This window comes from Vigna radiata, chromosome 3, assembly GCF_000741045.1.
Source record: "Vigna radiata var. radiata cultivar VC1973A chromosome 3, Vradiata_ver6, whole genome shotgun sequence".
NCBI lineage: Eukaryota > Viridiplantae > Streptophyta > Magnoliopsida > Fabales > Fabaceae > Vigna > Vigna radiata.
The window spans coordinates 4,339,547-4,349,177 of NC_028353.1; the positions used below are offsets into that span (position 1 = coordinate 4,339,547).

At 37.6% G+C, this 9,631-nt stretch overlaps 2 protein-coding genes across 3 annotated transcripts in view; one reads left to right on the forward strand and one right to left on the reverse strand.

Moving 5' to 3' along the window:
• LOC106757789 (phosphatidate phosphatase PAH1) overlaps nt 1–6,552 on the reverse strand; it is a 7,979-nt gene extending 1,427 nt beyond the window's left edge. The window contains exons 1-7 of one of the 2 annotated variants that reach the window (XM_014640581.2): nt 6,235–6,552; nt 4,293–6,089; nt 3,625–4,211; nt 3,465–3,538; nt 2,578–2,662; nt 1,496–1,582; nt 435–507 (exon numbers count right to left, since the gene is read on the reverse strand). In XM_014640581.2, the coding sequence (XP_014496067.1) occupies nt 435–507; nt 1,496–1,582; nt 2,578–2,662; nt 3,465–3,538; nt 3,625–4,211; nt 4,293–5,886 (2,500 nt within the window). In that variant the 5' untranslated portion in view covers nt 5,887–6,089; nt 6,235–6,552. Of the gene's footprint in view, nt 1–434; nt 508–1,495; nt 1,583–2,577; nt 2,663–3,464; nt 3,539–3,624; nt 4,212–4,292; nt 6,100–6,234 lie in introns of both variants that reach the window. The other variant, XM_022779175.1, reaches the window with a different exon arrangement.
• A 378-nt stretch (nt 6,553–6,930) lies between these two features.
• Nucleotides 6,931–8,844, forward strand: LOC106756689 (protein GPR107-like). Its single transcript, XM_014639217.2, has one exon. The coding sequence runs from the start codon at nt 7,059–7,061 to the stop codon at nt 8,379–8,381; it is 1,323 nt and encodes a 440-aa protein (XP_014494703.1). The 5' UTR covers nt 6,931–7,058; the 3' UTR covers nt 8,382–8,844.
• The last annotated feature ends 787 nt before the right edge of the window (nt 8,845–9,631 follow it).

A 9,631-nucleotide genomic window follows, 5' to 3' on the forward strand; every position in this document is an offset into this window, starting at 1 on the left:
TGCTATTGATAAACCAAGGAAAGTATATTAAAACTTTTGATAACATCGTAATTCAACACCAATACATAAGCCCAGGCAAAGATATACCCAGCCACTTAACTCAGAACTCCAAACACATAATGATAAAATGACTAAATATCAAGAAGACCATTAGCCTAACAGTAGTCAAAACTCAGAAAACACTTAATTTTGCTGAAACTCATGCATTTACATCACTTGTATGTTTTGGTCCACCATACCTTTTATTGTCTAGCTCACTTTGGTGATTTGACAACAGTATACAAGTCTTCATAAAGATGGAATTAACATATGTAAGTATGTGTACATAAGCGGAAAGAGAAGTCATTCATCCATGGATCACAAGTGGCTACATACACAGATATTGCAATGATACCTATTCAATGACAATTGCTCTTACATTAAAAGTGTCTCACCTTCTCGGTAAAGAGAGGGAAATAATCCGTCAGGAGAAATGACAACAGGTCCATTGGGTAAGTTCTTGCCATCCTGCAAATATATGAACTTTTAGTATCACCTAAAGGTGGGGGATGCACTAGCTAGCAGAGAGAATTTCTATAATTCTGCTCTCCCAAAGGAAAACCCCCTTTACACCATGAAAACAGTTTAGATCATTCACAAACTTGTACAATATACAATGGTATTTATTAATCCTTCTCTTAATTCCCTTAACCAACAAAGAGGCCCTCCTAACTTCCCACTATATCACATTGGTTCCTTTGCCTCCTAGAATAGACCTTTAATATTGGAAGCTCTTGGTACCTAACAGAATTTTTACAAAGATAACTGACAAGTCAAGATGGAAAAATATAAAGAACATAAATTACAAAATTGAAGAGTTAAAAATGATGATATCCAATTTTGAGGTATGGGAATTGAGTCCCATATTGGAATTATAAGATTCTGATGTGAGGTTTATAAAGCCTTGAACTCTGGCTAAATTGGCTAGCTTTTATGGTGTGTTACTCCCATACTTCTAATCAATTGATATCAGATGACTTCAACACGTCTTTCAATTGTAACTAGTGATAAGTCACACATTTTAAGTATGATTTGATTTTCATATGCTAATAATTATGGCTTCCACATCCATGCAATTTGACAAGACTAGAAGGATAATGAAAGGTGATAACCCAACACCCTGACATGCTAAACTATTTTAAAGATTTCAATAAATTCTCTACAACAATTCGTCTTGGACCAGATGAGTAGTCACAAATACTTTCTTTTCTTCATTTAGATCTGTTGACTTTCTATACCATGCCACTGTAAAAATAAAGATCTTATCCTATAGATTTATTGTGATCTGAAAACTTTATAATTAAAATAATGGAAATAACAACTCTAATTGTCATCTCTATATCTGGTTTATTTGTAAGTTTTACTGGGTATGCCGCATCATCTCATTAGAAACAGAATAATCCTACTATAAAAGTTATCTTTTATTGTTTACAGAAGAGCTTGGTGGCTTCAGTACCTGTTTCAGGTTAACCAAAAAGTTCCTGGTAAGATAAGCTTGGACAATAGCACGGGCACTCAAAAACAGTAACTGGTATCCGTTTTCCTGACATAAAAATAGGATCTAGTATGAGACCTTAATCTTCGTGGCACAAAATACAGTGAAATAATGGGAAATCATGATAATATCAGGCATACTATGTTGCCTTTTACATTATACAGATAGAAAAAGGTCAGCTCATACCCACTACACGTATCTTCATCTATACTGTATTCCAAAGCAAGAGAAGGCAAGCAGAAAAGAAGTACTTAAGCAAAAAATAGTAATGTTGATAAGGTGTGCAAACCTCAAAACGAAACAGTAAAAAATTGTAAATTTTATTGAAAGAGGCTTGTGGGCATTGTCCATTACCATTTTAGGTGCATGGTATTCAAGTATATACATTAATCGGCTGTATATCTCTTACTTTTCAGGACCTCTGTAACAAGTTTGTTACAACTTATTAGCTTAACTTTGTTAATTACAGTTTGATATCCTTACTATAGTTAGCATCTGTACCATAGTTTCTTCCCTAGCATAGTTAGCTCATATCTGTATAGTTATAAATAGCTGAAGCTTAGTGCAGTGAAATCAATTTGCATAATATATATATATATATATATATATATATATATATATATATATACACACACACATACATACATACATATATACATCCATACACACACACAAATTAGCATAAAATCTCCCCAAGTGTTTGCAAAAACCACTCCAGATGCAACAAAAACTCTTTGTCTATAGTTCATCATCCCTAAAATAGAACACTGATTAAGTAAATACCAGTTACTTGGGAACTGAATGTTCTTTTCCTTCTCCAAAGCCAAAACGCAAATATCGTAACAAAAGTCAAGCCACTAATTTGAGAATCAGGTAAAACTTACGAATGTTGAAAACATTCAGAAATCACCGCAACAACAAAGAGATATTTGATCACATGTCCACTACACAAGATTCCTTTTACAGGATTGACCTCATTAAATGAAGACATTAACAACCCTACTCCATCTCAATTTATGTGAAAGTAAAAGAAATGTACATACTTTAATAGCTGAGAAAAGCCTTGCCACTCCAGACTGTGTCCAATCTCTGCCAACCAAAGGCATGACCTGCCCCAAAACGTCAGATCTGAAAGGAAGAAAAGGGTAGCACTAAGGAGTTGATAAGAATTCAAATCAATGCCATAATAATGCAACTCACTCTTATATTCTAGCAGCAATTTTTTTCTTATTTTAGTTCATGTTTCATATGTTTAGCTAGCCATATACTCTGTCTAAGGTTTCAAAGGCTGGGTAAAGGTCTGTTAAAGCTTTGGTAGTCAGCATAAAGTCGTTAACCCATTTATCTACTAATAACAGCAAAAGCATTCGTGTAACCAACTTTTTTCTAAGCCAACTATTACATTAATGTAAAAACAACCTAATAATGATAATACATTTCATAGTAAGTGAACATCACTGGAAAAAAGTAAAAGAAAAAAAAGAAAGACATATGACAATTCATTTCAAGATTTAGAAAAAGGGATTGCCCTAATATTGTATGCACACAAGCTAATGATAGAAAGGTTACCCCGACAATCTGAATAAACATTATGTTAATGTATCATGAGACTACTCAAAGTCTAACCATATAAAACAGAACTAGCGTTCTCTTTTATATATTCCTTCATCCAGTAAGATCCAGAATTATAAATTATTACCAAAATTAGCATTTTAGAACCACATTTTGATTTCATCAAAAGTAATGTCCAAAGCAGGGAGCAGAGGTATTGTAATGAATTAACAAAAGAACAATAAACAGCATAAGAAATTCTATCACTGGTCTTCCTTGGTAATTGTTCCATGTACATCAGAAATTATAATTATTGCATTCAACTTCCGTAAGTTAAAAGAACATTAAGAAGCATAAGTAGAATTATCTCTAGTCTTACTTGGTAATAGTTCCATCTACATCTGAAATTACAATTCTTGCATTCCACTTCCATAAGTAAATATGAGCATCAACCTGTGTAACATGATTAAACATCCCTGTAAGCAAAACCTAACTATGTGAATAATCTATGGAACTCATATTCACAATTAATGCCAAACCTGCTGTTTTCCAAGAACCCTGGAAGAGAAACTGAAGGTTACCAAATTTTGACCATCCTTGAGATTTAAGGATGCTATCATCTCATTCGATGGAACATTTGTCCTCACGAATTGCTTGCGAGGAGACTCATTTCTAGCAGATGTTGGAGAAGGTTCAACGGTAGAAGTTTGCCAATCAGACTCGGAATCTACAAATACATCCTCATTTGATTCACTATCAGTGTGCTCAATTGTCTTGACTCTTCTAAAAGGAATAGGCCAAAGTCTCCATCTGCGTCCAGACGAAGCTGGTCCAGAAACTTCATCTGTAGCCTTTACTGTATCGTCCTGTCTCACTGGAATTGTATCTTTGGGATCAACAGGTAAGTCTAAACCAAATATAGTCTTTCCAAGGACAAGAGGGGCAGCCTTTTCCCACCGCAGATAGCTCTCTCGGAACTTCAAAACCAGATTTTCATTCTTAATTATGGATGATGCTGAACTTCTAAATTCCTCCGCAGATATCCGATGTGCTTCAAAAACCTCAGCAGCAGCAACCAAACCCATACCCACCTTAAGTTCGTGACCACAAAGTGAGGCCTCAAATCCTGCACATATTTTAAGAAAAATAAAAAATTAATTTCCTAGAATAAGCCAAACTAATTTGAAGAGCAGTTTTTAGTTCTTACTCAAAGCAGAATGACATTGGTCCTCGTCAATGGAAGTTACAATTTGAGGTTCAGTAAGTTCACTTTTCTTATTGCCATCTTCAAGTGCAGGAGTTTGTTCACTATCATCTACATGATCATTTGATACTGACTCTCCAACACGTTCATCATTACATTCAATAACATCTTTAGCACCGTAATGACTGCCAGAACCAGTGTCAACTTTCACTGATGCGTCTCTATCAACCACTTGAGGTTCTACTTCTAATTCTGGAGAACTATGGTCATCAAAGGAAGAAGGCACACTAAGCGGAGATAACCTGTCACTTTTTCTACATTGATCGATGTTTTCTTGTTTATTTTCATCAGTAATTGAACCATTTGCAATTAATTTCTCTGATATATTTCGAACCTCCAGTGAAGAATCTACATCTTGTATATCAACCTGAATGTTTTCGTCTTTATTCTCATCAGTAATTGAAATATTTGCATTGGATTCCTCTGCTGAATTTTGAACCCCCAATGAAGAATCTAGATCTTGTAAATCATCGTTTCCAGCCTGCTGAGTAAATTCACGTAATTCCAAACAACTTTTGAAGACACTCTCTCTCTTCATACAAGATACAGCCTCTTCTGAATCAGTTTGCAAAAGATGATTTTCTTGATTTTTAATCACTAAGCTTTCCTCAGTGTGACAATTAATTTCCCCCTGTCCTTGAGCTTCCAACAAGAGCCCGGAAGTATCATCAGCTACCTTAGTGTCATAACTACTAGAAGCATCCAGCGGACTAACATAATCAGCAGTCCAAGCATTTTCATCAGAAATAAGTTCCCCATTGCCCTCATAAAAGTCAGTCCCTTCACCTGGGCCTAGATGAAATTGAGGATTTTTTAACTGAACATTGTCCTCATTCTGCTCCGATTCTGAGATAGGGGCCGTCAATACATGACCATCAACACTAACCAAAACCACCTCCGGATGGGAGCCCTGTGAGTCCATAAAATTATCCACGTCTAGATTCTCATATCTAGTAGAATCATATTCCGAAACATCAAGTGAACCTTCAAAAGAGGGTTGATCATCTGGGAACTCATAAAATCTCCTATCGACATCAGATTCTGCCCTTTGGAGTTGTGACAAAACTGAGGAATGGCCTTCACCAGTAAGATACCGCACCCCTGAATCAGATATGCTATGGTCAAATCTGTGACCAACTCTACCATCAATGCTCAGATAACTATTATTTTTTTCATCAATTTCGACACCATCGTCTTCTTGACTACACTCAGAGTTACCAGCAGTCCCATTTGACTTTATTCCATTATCACCACCATCATCATCCACCTCTTTTACAAAATAAGCCTCCCCCGAATTGTCAAGATACATGTGGAAGTGTGATTCAACCCCATTGACGTTTATCCGAACAACCTTTTCGGCACCTTTGAGCACACCTTGAAACTTACCAAAGCGAACATACCACGGCGTGCAGCGGAACGTGCCATCTTGCTGCTGAACAACAATGACATCAACCGCCCCACCAAATGGATGAAAAGGGGTCGCAACTGAATAGACACCTTGGGTTATCAAGCTTCCAACTTTGCCCACCACATTCATTCTTGGCAGCAACCAATGACCAAATCTTTTGGAAGGCCCAAAACTCAGACCTCAAATTTCTTGAGTCTGATCCTGCTTTGTTAAAATCGCAACGGGTTGATACAACCATATACTTAAATTACTCACCAACCCACCTAACCCAAGATAGTCCTAATTTCTTGTATTGTTTCCCCGTGATTTCAAATTCTTGTTCAAAAAGAGCACTGCATGGCACTCGACAAAATTAAAAAACGGAATAATGATTAAGGTGATGAAGTTGGAGCACCTCAATTTCAAGTCACAAAATTTCAACGTATGAAAATAGAAAAAGTAGCTGAAGAAAGAAGAAGAAAAGGCGGCGAGACTTACAAATTGAGAAACCAATAAGAGAACTGAAAAAAATTGAAGACGATTTGCGTAGTTTTAGCAACAAGGTTTCTTGAGATTCTTGCAGTGCGTTGAATGCTGTTGGGTTTTTTTTCCTGGGGGTTTCCAACTGAAGACTTTTTATCTTTATTATTGGTTTATTTATTTGTTTTGCTGAATGAATGGATAAAGAGAGAAAAATCTGGTATTAGAAGTTTGAACAGTAACTACGAAGCAGAGCAATAAATAAATCGTGCCAACCCAGATTACGAATCGTGTGAGGGCTCTTCCGCCATTTCATACTAGTTAGTTGCCGTTGGAAATCATAAGTCTTTTTCACGACAATTTTATGTTTATATCCAGATCATCATCATCATCATACATACCATACAAACTTCCTGTAAGAACTCTCTCGTGTTTAATGATCCAGCCTATGCTACAATATTTTCTTACAATTAAATTAAATAAATATTTATTTAACAAATAATTTTTTTTTTAATCTTTTTTTCTATTCTGATTCTCTCTATTTTTACCTTCTCTGACTCTGCTTTCTTATATTTAATTCTGCGTTAAATGTAAAGAGCATAATTGAGTACTTTATGGGCCCGATCCATGATGACCGTGATGGGCCGAAAGAGTAAAGAAAGAAGGGTGTGTTGGGCTTGAATAAGAAAACATTAATTCTTTGTTGAAGGCCCATGGAATGTGTTAGCTCTGCGTAGGTGGCAAGTCATCGTCGTGAAGGAGTTCAGAAGCAGATTCAGATCTATGAATATGATGATATGTTGAGATCGGATTTGCTCACATTCTGAACCGAAACCAGAGCAATGGCCATGGCCGAAATGCGAACGGCATTCTCGCTGCTCATCTTCTTCTTCCTTCTCTCCCCCTCCACGGCGGAGATAAAGTCCCTCACCATAAGCTCCGACACCCGCCCCATGATCCTGTTCGAGAAATTCGGGTTTACTCACAAAGGCCATGTGTCCATTGCAGTGTCCTCTGTCTCCGTGGGCGTGCTCTCCTCGGCGGTGCAGCCGGAATCGTCGCGGTTGGGATTCTTCCTCCTGAACGAAGAGTCTCTCCTCCAAGTGCTGATGGAGATCCAACAGAACCCTTCCTTCTGCGTCCTCGACTCCCACTACATCCTCCTCCTCTTCACATTCCGCGACCTCTCCCCTCCCCCCTTGGCCTCCTTCAACCGCTCGTACCCGGTCACCTCCCCCAACGAGTATAGCCTCTTCTTCGCCAACTGCGCACCGGAAACCTCGGTCACCATGGTCGTCCACACCGAGGCCTACAATCTCGACTCCGACGCTTCCCGCGACTACCTCTCCGCCGGTCAGACCCAGCTCCCCTCCCTCTTCTTCCTCTTCTCCATAACCTACTTCGCCATCTTCGTCTTCTGGCTCTACATCTGCTACACCAACAGGCGCTCCGTTCACCGCATTCACATCCTCATGGCTCTCTTGCTCCTCATGAAGGCCTTGAATCTAATCTGCGCCGCCGAGGATAAGCATTACGTAAAAGTCACCGGCCTCCCTCATGGCTGGGATGTGTTGTTTTATATATTTCAGTTCATCCGCGTTGTTTTGCTCTTCACCGTCATCGTTTTGATAGGAACAGGATGGTCTTTTCTCAAGCCCTTTTTGCAGGACAGGGAGAAGAAGGTGTTAATGATTGTGATCCCGCTTCAGGTTCTGGCTAACTTGGCTTCCGTTGTGATTGGGGAAACCGGGCCTTTTATAAAAGACTGGGTTACTTGGAACCAGGTGTTTTTGCTTGTGGATATTATATGCTGTTGTGCTATTATTTTCCCCATTGTTTGGTCTATAAGGTCGCTGAGAGAGACCTCCAAAACTGATGGGAAGGCTTCGAGGAATTTGGCTAAGTTAACGCTTTTCAGACAGTTTTATATTGTTGTTATTGGCTACTTGTATTTCACCAGAATAGTGGTGTTTGCTTTGAGGACTATTGCGGCTTATAAGTTCCAATGGGTAAGCAATGCCGCGGAGGAAACTGCTAGTCTTGCGTTTTATGTTGTCATGTTCTACATGTTTAGACCTGTGGAGAAGAATGAGTACTTTGTGCTTGATGAGGAGGAGGAGGAGGCTGCGGAGATTGCTCTCAAGGATGAAGATTTTGAGCTTTGAAGATCTTGATTATGGAATTTGAATGGATGTTCACGTGCTTACCCTTTTCTCCTTTGTTTTACTATACCCCTTTCAACCTTCTGCTGCCAGAGAAGTGTTCACAAGGGAATACGCCTCTATATTTAGCTTCTTTTTTTCTTGGTTAGCTTTGATGATGATGATGATTATGAATTCCGCGGCATAGAAAAAGGTTTTCTACTTTCCTTTTGTCCATTTCAAGCTATATGTCATTTTGAGAAGTTGTACCGGTGAGATCTTCTATTGATCGATTATTCTTGGATTTCTTCCATCAGATTTGGCGGGAACAGGTGCTCTGTACATTTCTCAGTTCATTCATTAGTTTCTTACTTTATCCAAATTGTTCTTAGTCGTATAATACTGTTGCTTTACTTTACATTACTCATTTGTGTGCAATTATATCACGTTATGTTTATATAATAGTGTGTTCCTTTCATAATTCGTATTGCTTTTTTATGTAGTTTTGATATACAAAGACCCTGATTAGAGAATATTGGACAAATTCTTCAAAAAAAATATTACTTGAAGGAGATTAAAACAAGAATGAAAAATTCATCGAACTTGTCATATAAGCTAAAACTCACTGATGTGCCTTACTTATGATGTAGTCTTTAATAATAAAGCAATTATGCTTCTTTAGTTAAATAGAGCATTTTATGAATTGCCTGTGAATGGTTCATCAACAGCCAGGATTAGGCTCCACATTTTTTATCAAAAAGAACAACTGATGGGTGAGTGATGCATTTTATTGTTAATCATATCACCTGATATGGAGTATAATTTGGGCTTGATAGAATGTAATTCTCCCCGGTGTGATGACTTCACTGAAAAACTTTTCCCTTTGTATGAAAAAGTGTGTATTTTGTGATTTTTCTAATGTAAATTTCTAACTGTATTGTTACCAATTATTGTTTTCTGGAGGAGTCATTTAGGTCCAATTGGTTGACCGTTGACAGCTTGTGGATATAAGTTAGTTTGAACTTCAATTTTGATGTGCCAGTTTATTTTGTGCGGGATTCCCTTTGGGAGATTATCTGAACAAAAAAATCTATGTATGTTGAACAAAATACAAAAGAAAAAGTGAAAATAGAAAGCAAAACTGATAAAAATGGCCCCTTTTTAGAGACTTTTTGGACACCCTTTTAAATTTTCCTTCGAAAGGCACAAACGAGACTAATTCTAGAGTGATCACCTTAGCAAGTGGTCCTCTATTCACCATTCTATATAGCCAT